The 12,817-nt window shown below is 40.4% G+C and overlaps 1 protein-coding gene across 3 annotated transcripts in view; it reads right to left on the bottom strand.

The window, feature by feature from the left end:
* Nucleotides 1-12,817, bottom strand: part of ARID1B (AT-rich interaction domain 1B) — a 409,620-nt gene that overhangs the window by 112,413 nt on the left and 284,390 nt on the right. For all 3 annotated transcript variants that reach the window (XM_079716084.1, XM_079716085.1, XM_079716086.1), the window contains one exon: nucleotides 8,756-8,999. In XM_079716084.1, coding sequence (XP_079572210.1) covers nucleotides 8,756-8,999 — 244 coding nt within the window. The remainder of the gene's footprint in view (nucleotides 1-8,755; nucleotides 9,000-12,817) is intronic.

Raw genomic sequence — 12,817 nt, 5'->3', positions numbered from 1 at the left:
CCTTTAGAAAATAGAGTAACACATCAAAAGTTTGTGGAATCAACTTTAGGAACATCTTCCTGACTGTAAGAACTATTTGCGTTATCATCGTTTTCCAAAATGTAGCTACATGACTTTTGAAACTTTTACTTCTAGGCTAAAATTAGTCCCTAAAAGCTTTTGTGCCCCTCCCTTTCGATTCCTCATTCCCAGTGAAGACAGAAAACGCAGCAGGTCGATGCCAATAGCGTCCCAACAGTGGCAGCGCAATGCTGGTTCAAGAAGCAACCATACTCAAGTTAAGCACAAGTCGAGAACAGTGACAGTCCATTTAGCTCAAGAAATGAAAACAAACAGTGAAGAAGGTGTTTGAAGTGCTTCTTCAGTGAATAATGTAAAAAAAGAAATCGTGGAGAAGTGGGAGTGGACCGCTGGATCCAGCACGTCAGCACATTTCGTTACTGCTGATCTTACAGAGCAGGATGAGGCACAAAATATTACCTTGGTGACACAGGCTTTCCTACATTTTCATATGCAGAAGATCGAAGAAAGGGAATGGGAAGTGAGAGGAGAGTTTAAACTGAACTGCCTGACTTAACTTTAACTAAGAGGGGGAGCAAAACCACGTGGGACCGTGGAGCAAAACCACGTGGGACCGTGGAGCAAAACCAAGTGGGACCGTGGAGCAAAACCAAGTGGGACTGTGTATTTTGAGAAAATCCCCATGCTCTCATTTCTGACGGTGAGAGGAGGATAAAAGGCTTACTTGGAAAATTGTTGGGATGGAAGAACTGGAACGATTTCTACTTTTGGAGAAGAAGGAGACATACTCATTCCCCAGTTATCAGGATACCTGACTTGGGTCAGGAGGGACCTCTAAAGGGCAGGGTAGCTAAGAATCCTGGAGCAGCTGCTGCAAATGCAAGGATCTGGCTGCAGGTCAGCAGTGGGGAACCTGCCCTTTAGAAACAGCAGGAGACCAAGGTACAGCCAGGATCCTGGCTGAATTTTAAATTAGTATCTTAAAGGGGGAGGCTCTAATAACCAGTAACCAAGCCACAGAGTGCTGCAATGGCATCTCTCTGAAAGACAAAATATATTGTTGCTTTTTAAAGTATTGCTAAGCATCATTTGGAAAGGATCTGAAATTACTGCTTTGTATAACACACAAATATTTTACTTTGTAAGGGAAAAAAATACTGGCTGAAGTTCTCTTTGGTTTGTAGAACTGCTGAATCGATGTTTTCTGGGCTGCCACAGATTAAAAACACGAATATATCAATGGCATTTTGTGTTTAAGAATTTTTTTTTTCCTGCACAGCTTGCCAATAAGCAGCATGCATCTTCCTTGCAACAAGCTGTTGCAGGATTTCTACTTCGAGAGAAGCCAAAAAAGAACACTTGGTAGATGTTTCAAAATAAGATTACCAGGTAGGGTGACTGTGCAGACTTTCAATAAAAAATTTTAGAGATTCTACTGTTATCATGAAAGGAAACTGGTTTAGAACCCCTTACATATAGAAATTAGCTCATAATTTGACCCTGAGTTTTATTAAGCAAGGATAAACTAAAAAGTGAAAAATTTACTTATTTAGGATGGGCCGGGCTTGAGCCCTAAGAGTTCTAAAAATCCCAGGGGAATGGATTAAAAAAGAGAGAGACACTGATTTACACCCTCCGGTGTTCATTTTTTAGGTACTAATCTTGACAAATTAGACCAGGAACTATCATTTCCTCAGACTAAAATCCTTCCTGTTCACTCCAGCCTATGACTAACTCCTAACTGCAATTCATTTTTCTCTTTCCCATTATAGCATCCTTCCAGAATTTGCTTGTCTGAATGTCAAATTAAGCAAGAAAATTAGCTTTTCTGACCAGAATATCTTCTTGTTTGTATCTGCAGCTATATCAGCTCCTACAGAAATCTACTTAGCTCTCACTTTCAAAGCAGAGGGTAAACCAGGTGAGCACTTATACAGAAGAACTCTAAATATACCACAACGCTGTCCAAAGAGTTATTTTCCATATTTAATCTAATAGGTGCTACCTTTTTTGGAATTCATTCTTTTAGTGTCTAAGATTTTTCCTGAGGGGCACAAATTCATTATGGTTCGTTGGTACGCTGGATGCATCGCTCACCATCTGGGAACTGACATGATAAAGCTTCAGAGAATCAGGCTTAACCGTAAGGGAACTGGTGCTTTATGAAAGTGGAAGGGCTCTCTCTGGCAAAGCCGTTTCTGCAGGCTCTTAAAACCTGTGGTCCTTTTCAAAGGACAGCAACTGATTCGCCAGGTATGATGAGTAAAGAGCGACAGAGCAGCTCCACCCGGGGAGGCCCACGGGCAGAGATGCTCATGGGGGAGGCTCCAGCCGGCTGGAGGGGGAGGGAAAGGAGAGCTTCCGGGGGCGGGAGGCAAGAACGGAAAAAGGCTGGAGCCAGGAGGGCGGCTCTTAAACGACTGACGAAGGACCACCCTCCCCGTGCCTTCTCCTTCCTTTACATCTCGCAGCCCTTAGGACACCCTGACCCACGGCCTCGTGCTCTCCTCTGGCCAGCAGTCACTCTGGGGAGGGGCAAGGTGGGAGGTGAGACACCTCCAACAGCAAAGCACAGAAAACTTAAAAGGAGGGAGTTTTACTCTCATACTTGATGAAACTTTATTTTATTTCTGTCTACGACAGCTAGGAAAATGTTGACTTTGATGGGTCTTCTCATAATAAACACCTGATACTATGCCAGAAAAAGAATGGAAAGAAACGTCTCTTCATCATGACACTAACGTGAATACCTCATTTTCTATCTTTGGTCCTAGTCTACAATAATCAATAGCCCTTCGGCTGTCAGATGAAAGTGACTTAGCTCCACCTAAAACTGGATTTGGCACAAATGCCAAATGCTAAAAAAAAAGAGTGGGGAAAAATCTATTCAGGAATTTACAGGTTCTATCCTTACTTAGATCTTTGATAATAAGATCGATGAACTAACCTCAACAGTCTGAACATTTAAAGTTTTTATAAACAAAACTGTTTATTAGGCTATGAACAGTTAATATCCACCTGCCTCTCAGCATCCCCCACTGGATGTTCACCCTTCTTAATATTTAAACACTGTTGCTGCTTATAGCACATGGAGGAAAAAGCTGACAAAAGCCTTCGGCCAATAAAATAAAAATAAAAACAGTCCAGCTTATTTACATTTTTGCTTTGTTAGTAAACTGCGGTGGTTGGTTCTGGAGGCAAGACAAGTGAAATTAACATCCACTAAATCTTTTGGCAACAGCAATGCATTCTACCGTTGTGCTGTGTCAGCCTCCACTATGTGTTAGGACGAATCAGGCCCAGTGTAAGACCTACACAATACATTCAAGACCCAATAGTTTATTCTCCTTAAATCAAGGTCAGTGACTCTAGGCTGTAACCCAGGAAGCAATGCAATGGGATCACTTATTAGAAGGGAAACAAAATGTTTAATATCATACATTTTGGAATCAACTGCGCCCTACATTAGATTTGCTTTATTTAAATGTGTACATACGTGCACACTAACAATTAGAAAGATGGGGATATTTCATTTCTGTTTCTAAATATAAATATATCAACGTGAAGAAGAGAGAGAAATGAAACATTAAGTAAAAACCCGGAAAATGTACAGTGGCACTGAACGTACAACGTATACATTTCTGTTCTCAAATGCTTGTTTAGATTAAACAACCAGGCTGAATCCTTTCCCTTCTAACCACAGACAGCTGCAATGCTGGAGCCCAGTACTGTGCAAACAAAGGGAGAGAATCCATGTGGCTACTTACCACAAAAAATCTCCATCCTGCTTTTCAAAAGAACGCAGGAAGGAAGAGCCCCACTGAGTTAGGGAGGGATGTGCCAGGGCTGATGTTGTGCCGGTGTATCACAGTAGTTGCTCCCATGACACTCACAGTGTTTGCGAGGCAGCATGACAGGAGGGCAAATTTGCAGTGGGTGGAGAAAAGGTTTCACAGGCAAGAAACAGACTCAGCCGTTCGGGATGCTTTAAGTGGGCTTTTGTTCATCCACCTCTGGGATACTTCTCATTAGCTGTCAATTTTATTTACCAGAGTAGAGATGGAGAAAGACAGTTGCACTTTTTCAAAAAACCCTGGGAAAGCGACACCAGGAAGAGGCCGCACAACATTTTGGCTTTGCCTCACCCCAGCTGTCGGCTACACAACAGCTGCTCATTTTAGCAGTGCCTTGGCTGGAGAGACAATGAGTGGAGAGCCAATCTGTGTGACGCATGGAGAGGCACCAGCAAGGTATAACAGGAGTTAATGGGAGAGAAGTAAGGGCAGGAAAAACAAGTTAGTGCTGGGAATGAGAGGAAGGAAGGGGGAGAAAAGAAAGCAAAAGGCTGGACTTCCCTGGTGGCGCAGTGGTTAGAACCCCCCTGCCAATGCAGGGGACACGGGTTCGAGCCCTGGTCTGGGAAGATCCCACATGCCGCGGAGCAACTAAGCCCGTGTGCCACAACTACTGAGCCTGCGCTGTAGAGCCTGCGAGCCACAACTACTGAGCCCGTGGGCTGCAACTACTGAAGCCTGCACGCCTAGAGCCCGTGCTCCACAACAAGAGAAGCCACTGCAATGAGAAGCCCGCACACCGCAACAAAGAATAGCCCCCGCTCGCCACAACAAAGACCATGTGCAGCAACAAAGACCCAACACAGCCAAAAATAAATAAATAAATTTTAAAAAAAAAGAAAGCAAAAGGCTACAGACAGAAAAATAAAGGGAAATTCCAAACAGATGTTCCCCCCAAAAAGCAGTCTGAGTATCATGCCCTGGGTGAGAAACCATGTAATCTTTACCGGACGTTTTTATTTCATTGGTTCAGACTCAGAAGCAAACGTAGGTAGATCGGAAATGATCTCAGACTCTAATGTACAGACCACCGAAATTTAACATAAGGGCTAGAGATGGGAAAAGGAGGAGGTGAGACTACTCAATCAGCCTAAGGGCTCATTTATTCTCTAAGGAAGGGTGTCTGCATTTAGTCAAATAACAACCCCCCAAATAATCAACGTTACGATCGTCTCTAAAGTGTGGTTTTGTTATTTATGACAAAGTTCACAAAAATGTATGTAAAAGAACTTTTTAAAAGAAGGGCATATAGGCTAAACGGAGGGAAAGAGAAGACCAAAATTTTTTTCAATAAAACCTGCATGATTTTTAACAAATCCCCGTAAAATAACACCACATAAAATGTTTGATGAGCGTCTACCAAAAATGTATGTTTGAATGTCCCTGAGCTTAGCTGGGGAACAGAGTAGAGAAACAGGTGGTATCTGTACTCAAGCCACGAGGATGACTACCAAGAGGTCCAGGACAAGGGTGCTGATAGCTCTGTGGCTCCGCTGTATGAATTACAAAGGGTGCCCCTTCCCCCAGGAGGGCAGCCGGCAATTTCACTGCCATTTACTCCCCCGGCCTGTGTCCCTGGTCCAGTGAGCAATCTGCTCAAGTGCACGTGGCAGCCCTGGCTGGGAACACGGAGCGGGTGGGACTCATGTTGTCTCAATACATGCAGAAAGTGTGAGAAATAACCCAGGATTCTGAACTGCATCTCTTGGTAAATTTTATGCTACGCTGCCTGCCTATCACCTCACGCAGAAGTCTACCTGCCTACGATCTGAGCGAAGCAGGCGTTTCCACGCTTGTCTTCTGTCCCCCCTTAACCTTCTCAGACCCAGCCTCCCAGAAGAGCGACCGCTGACCTATCTGTTCTTTCAAGTCAGGAGAAAAATGGTTTCAACTTTGTGAAAATACATCGCGCTTCCATGGCTAGTTCTAGCGGTCCTATCGAATAACCTCAGTAAACACAGCAAATCATCACTGGAAACTTTATATACGCGTCTTCTGAATGGTACAAGAACGCTACTGGATTAAGAATCAGAAGACTTGTAGCCAAAACCACCTGTGCTGTTCTGGACAGTAATGATCATGGACAAGTCTCTACATTTCAGTGTGAATAACAGCAATAACCGTAATCACAACAATCATTAACACGCACTGAATGCTTACCATGTGCCTGCTTCATATATATGAACACATTTAATCTTTACAGTAACCCTATGAGATGTGGTTATTATCTTTACAGAGGCAGAAACTGAGGCATAAGGAGGCTTAGAGGCTTGTCCAAGGCTACACAGCTGGAAAGTGGCAATAAAACGAGGAGGTGGGATCAGACGATTACGAAAGTCCATCCAGCTCAAATGTTATTTGTCATTCCACACCTGGGAGAAAGGTGAATAAATGCCAAAACTGCTCACTAGATTTTCTAAGAGTTTATTCCTCTTAGAATAACACTGACATTAAAGAAATGTTCTATTTGCCACGTTTTATATAATTCTATTACTCTACAGCTTTACACTCAGCAAAGATAATTCTGGATTTATCTGAGTAGCGTGTCTCTGAACACAAGTGGAACTTTTACTATGTAATTTTATCCCTGTACTAAATTTCATTGAATAGTTTTATCAAGCATCGTGTAGAGTAATATAGGCTGCAATATGATGAAATGAAACATAGGCCCTGGCCCTGGGCAGTTAGAATTTCTGACACAAGTTTAAAAAACAAACTTTTAGCCTTAAACATCATTTCCAAGACAGCAGAAAGCTTTCTATTAAAAACTCACTTCCCCAAGAAGTCAGCAGAGAAAAATCACATTCAGGTCCTCCCCTGAAGGCACTGTGAAGGACAGGCCTCATTTGTGACTGGGCTAATAGAGGTCATCAGAATCGTAATTCACTGACCAACCTTACCCTGTGCAAAACACAACTAAGTACCAGACTCTTAGACCAATTACATCTACCTCTAATGTGATTATCACGTACCCAAATTGAGCTCTTTTGTTGGGTTTTGTCTGTTCTATACAGCACCAAAATCCAAACAGTGAAATAAAAGTTTCAAAATCCCCATCTGGAATGATAAGTATATGTATGAAAATCATCAGACTGTGAACTACCCATGCTAGGAATTTTAAATGAAAAACTAAAATATCTTGATGCCTCAGAAAAGTTTTCATTTACGTTACTAAGAAAAGTCCTTTTGATGCAATTCAGAAAAATGGAGTGAGTTCTTCGACAAATTTAGTATTTTACATATAACTTTCCAATGTTTAGGTAGGTGATACCTCAAAAACCATCTCAATACCAAAAACTGCCTAAGGAATTCTGAAATACATAGTAGTCATAGCGTTAAAAATATTAAAAGCAGGTAAATCCAGGTTTTATTACAATCATTATGAGGACAAATATTTTTGAAAGAAAGGTAACATCAAGATGCCGTCAATAAAATGTATCAAAATTATAGGTAATTTAAAATATGGATCCTAGGCACATAACATTTAGTCAAAAAAGCTAAGTGGAGAAGGCCACATATTGTATTACTGGGGTGACCATACTTCATGATTTGCCCAGAATCTTCCTGGTTTATACCTGTTCTACTTCAATTATTAATAGCAACCCTTATATGCGCAAAAGTGTCTCAGCTTGGTTGATAAATTATATAGTCACTTTAATATGATACATTTCTATAAAGCTCAAAACTAAATAAAACTAACAATACGTACTCTATGAATGTTTGTAATAAAATTCTTTAAAAACTCCAAATAATCCAAAAAGAATGATTTAAAATACATTCAGAGAATATCTGAGGCTGGGGAGAGTTATAGGGCTGAAGAAAAGGAAGGAACACACAGGTAGAAACAACACTGGCAATACTCCAATTCTTAAATTGGATCGTGAGTCATGAGTACTCATTTGAGTTATGTTTCATAACTAGCATTTTTCATATGTTCGTACATATGTTTATACACATAAAACATGTATTTAAAATATAAAAGGAGCAAAATAGTAAAAAGGGGTAAAACTGCCAGCCATGTTTTTAAGATAATAGAACAAACTATCAGGAACTTTATCAGCAATTCAATATCAATTCTGATAGATTAGTAAAAAGTACTTTTCTGGCAGCCACCTGCATCACGCTAGCAAAATTTACACAGAAAAAAAATTACATCTACTTTGCAGATAAAGGAAAGCTAGTTGCTTGGTGGGTTTGAATGAATGATGTTTGATATAAGAAAGACAGCTGGGAAAGGATGAGGCAACTGACAAATAAATAAACAAATACATAACCCCAAGCACATAATAATGGAAGCAAAAGATACAGAAGTAGTATGACTACTGAAATAGCTGAATGCAAGAGGTTAATTGGAACACGCACGTCTTATATCAAAATCAGAAGGCAAGAATTTGTATAAATAACAAGGCCTTGAACGTGTGCTGGCAAATTAAGAAAATAAGTATAAACACTAAAAATATTTTAGAAAATAACTGCCATGGTATAAATTAAATAGAACCCTAAAAACTAAGGCTAGTACTACCAATAATCTCACTTTAGTGGCACTTATCAACAGAGGAGCTTATTTAACAGAATCATTACAAAACATATGCTAAGAGAATAAATAATTTTCTGGCATAAGTGAAGGTAAATGTGCAACCTGAAAATATCAAAGTAATTGCTGATTTTATTAATTAGGTGTTTACAGTCATTAGTCAAGTATATTTAGGAACTGGGATGCTTGTATACTTTGGTGATAATTCATAGCTATGCTCCTAATACGTGGTCCCATCATTAGGTTTTTAAATAGTAAAAAAAATAATGGTGTGCATGTTGTTATTGATGAACACTAGGTCTGTATTTACTACAGAGTAAAATAATAATCATTAAGAAATGAGTACCTGGAATACTTGCAGGAGAAATTGGGCCAGATCGTGACTGGTTGCTTCCTACAGGAGAGCCGACAGGAGAAGGTGATGGGCCCCCAGGGATGCTGGAGAGATGGGGAGATGCGTGTGGAGAGAAAGGCGACTGAGCTGGGTTGCTCTGATCCCCTTGGCTGCTCGTGGACCCGGATGCACTGACTGCTGAGCTCAAAGTTGCTTCCGTTCCCGTGGGGAGGTCATCAATGGAGCCAGACAGGTCCTAAGAAAGAAAGAAATAGCATGCATTTATAGAATAACACATATTTGGACCAATACCTGTTCAAAATACTATTTGAAAATCATAACAATGCCCCCTTCAAAGTTTTTCTAGATAATGCCCAAAATTCAGAGCATGGCCACTTGTTATTAGAAGACTTTAATGAGGTCTCTTGTAAGTTGAACCCGCAGGATCTGATCTACCGCTAAAAAGTGAGTAAAGTTGTACCTCCCTTTCATTAAACTATCCTATAGCTTTCCTTTAAGCTGACAGCATCTAGTCCAACAAACCTGTCAAAGAGTCACAGGAAAAGCACTTTATGCGGTGATGTACCTACCATCTGAATGGAACACCTGATTTGTAAATGATTACTTCAGTAAGCTGAAAACTATAGGCTTTGGATCCTCCTATTTAGAAATCAACATTGGAGGACTGTCTGAATTTCAAACTATGATCTTCTAATGTAATAGTCAAAATTGTAACCACACCTTGTGGTGAGAAATTCTTACATTTTAGGTAATTGCAAAAGTGCTCTTATAGTAAAAGAGTGATGTGTATTTTTATCTCATGTTGTGACAATAAATCCCTTTGAAGTTATGTTGGCAGAAATGAGTCCTAATGTTATAACTTACTTTTTATACAGTTTTAAGCTAAACAAACAATCTTTAAGGTCCTGTAATTTTATCATAACAACCTCTAGGCAGTTATTAAAATCCCCATTTGACAGACACAGAAACCAAAGATCAGAGAGTCAAGGTTATTGTTACTAGTTACACCACTGAGGACAGGCGACATCTGCTAAAGATTATGAAGGGAGGTTGAGAGAAGAGGAAGGAGGAAACTGTCTTCCACACCCTCATCAGAGTGAGAGGACAGAGCCTTTACTCTGCCTTCCTCATGGCTGTGGCACTAGGGCATGTGCCATGGCCCCCACCAGCAGGAGTCAGTACATCAGGGCAGGCCTGCCGCAATGGCTGGGCTCCCAGATCACTAAGTCTGCAAACCCAGGTGAGACCCGGAGCTAGGTGCTGAATGAGCCCTAAAGACTGAGAGGCAGGATAAAAGATATTTGTCTTGATAATCTAGGACTGAATACTGCAGAATGGGATCAGAAATACCAGGTTATGCTACTGCCTGCAAAGCATATTCAACACTAATTGACATCTTCCACTCATGCAATTTTATTAATGTTTAATTTTACCTCACTGCTTACTACTGGGACTGCTAAAACTAGGGCTTTGGAAACTGGTGGAGGAAGATGCTTAGGATCTGAAGAATGAATCTAGACCAGGAAGTACAAAGGGGGCCAGGTAAAGCAGAGCTGGTTAGAGCTCTTCAGGGTACCCCAAAATGTCACAAAGCAAACTCAGGATCAGGATCCTAGACTCCTGGAAAGTTTATCTATTAACCATCTGTTATATAATTAACTTCTCTTTTATTAACAGCAAAATTGCCAATGATTAAAAAACACGTTCTAAAGAAGAGCTGATGAAAATCTCACAAAAAAATGAATGTTACAGAAAAACAAAAATTTCTTATGCTAAGAAGAATAACATTTAAGTAAAATAGAGTAATCTTCAACGTCATATAACTGAGCTTATAAGTAAGAAACATTAATAGTAGCAGGTGACTGAAAATATCACCTCCTAGAAAAAGTATCATCTCCAAAATAAAATGGGGCAAACGGAACCACATTTTCAGAATTCAGAGAAAAAATATATAAACATCTCTACTTAGGGCACATGAGATGCATGATTTTGCACATGTTCAGCTGGTAAAACATTGTATTCAACTTGATTACTGGGTTCAACAATAGTTCGATTCAGACTTTCAGAATTTTTTGTGAAGCCAGGTAGAAACAGAGGAAGATTATTAAGCAAGTAATATGCTACATACAATGTAGAAAGTATTCACACTTCAGCAATCAGGCAATTATCTGAGTTCCTGGAAACAAAACTTAAGCTAACAGATGTGTGCACATGCACACATGCAGAGGTGCTGAATGCTGAAAGGGACAACAGGACAGGATTCCACCCATTTCTCCCACCCCAGGCTGAATGCTGAGTTGCCTGACGTCTGCCCCCCACCTCACCGTCTCAGAGCCAGGGAGGGCGGGGGGTCTAGAAGAGTGGCTGGGTCCTGGGTAATTCTTAAAGTACCTGCCCCTAAGGCATTCCCTTCCTAACCTGATATAACCAATTCACAGAAGTGCAAAGGGACACACCTGTGGCCTCCAGGACATGGCAAGCTATGGCCTGAGCGCTAAAGTCAGACCCTACCTATTCCGGCTCCACCTGTAAGCCAAACATTTTTAAATGACTGAAAAAAAATCAAGAGTAATATTTTGTGATATACGAAAAATATTTGAAATTCAAATTTCAGTGTACATAACATCTTACCGGAACACAGTCACAGCCATTCCTTTTAAGTATTGTCTATGGCTGCTTTTGGGCCACAATGGAGACCTTGACAGAGACGGTAGCCCTCAAAGCCTAAAATGTTTACTATTTGGCCCTTACAGAAAAAGTGTGCCGACCTGCGGTATCTAGTATAGCCTCTAATGCCTTTGCCTCTTCCTTGGGGGAAACAAAAGAAGGACAGGTCTCAGCTGAAATGCATGGTGACCCATGTGTCAGGAATTATACAAGCTTCACCAAGAACAGGGACCGACTCCACATCTACACCCGCCTGGAAAACCTGAGTGGGAGCCACATAGAATTTTCCTCTTTAATGGTATCAGCCCCTGGTTAAGAGTGGGTGGTGGGCTCCATGTACAGATATGCTCTCTAATACCTAACAAATGTGTATCATGCATAAATAAGGGTCTATCACATAAGAATCAGTTGGGAGGAAATATGCTTTTCATGATTTCTTTAAAGAAAAAAAAATTGGTGGATAACTAGATATAAAATCATTATCTTCTATTATACTACAATACAGAATTCAACAGAAAAGACAACATAGATTCAGTTTTTTAAAAAATCACTATTTGAAGTTAAATAATTTTATGCAAATCTTTCTTCATAAAAAAACAAACTGTCACTTTGAAAATCTTAAAATTCTCTGCACTACCTATAAATTCCTTCCCTGTCCTCCCTTAAAATTCCATGTTATGGTTGAAAAAGTGACACGGATGGGTGTTAAGAGAGCTTCATTCAAGCTGCAAAGAAGGCATGAAAAACAGTTCTGTTATTCAACAAGCTGATCGAAGAAATATCAAGAGAAAAATATAAAAATGGTGGCTTTCTTAGTGTTCACAAGTCATCAGAATTTCAGTGCTGACTACGCCTCAGTGTAACAGAAGAGTAATAAAAAGATATAATTTCTATATTACTGTTATATACACACGTAACTTTTATATGTAAATTATAGAGAAATATTCCCGCCCTGCAGATACTTAGGGTATCCATATGTATAGCTATCTTAAAACGTTAATAAAAGAAGTTCAACAGTGGTTTAAACATTCAGCCTAGTTAACAAAGAAGCTCTGTAACGAATACCCCTCTAGAGGACAATTTAGTCAGCAGGGCACCAACTCTATTCTTCTTTTATAAGTACTATCAGATCTATGATGCCTGTGAAGAACAGAGAGACCTTACTGCATCTCATTCTAACCAAGCCACCTTCAAGCTACAGTGCTTCCATTTATCTTGCTGGAAAGCTGACAGGTAAGGTAATTGCAGGGAGGGCTCTTTTAAGGGGCTGGAGTTCCCCTGCCCCACTGCATTCCTTACGTCCTTCCTCTTTATTGACGGAATGACTGGTAAGGCAATGACTTCACGGGCTCACGCATAGTAAATTCAATATTTTGCCATGACAAT

Source organism: Hyperoodon ampullatus, assembly GCF_949752795.1.
Source record: "Hyperoodon ampullatus genome assembly, chromosome: 12".
In the NCBI taxonomy this organism is placed as follows: domain Eukaryota; kingdom Metazoa; phylum Chordata; class Mammalia; order Artiodactyla; family Ziphiidae; genus Hyperoodon; species Hyperoodon ampullatus.
This window is presented reverse-complemented; position numbering and strand designations above follow the sequence as displayed.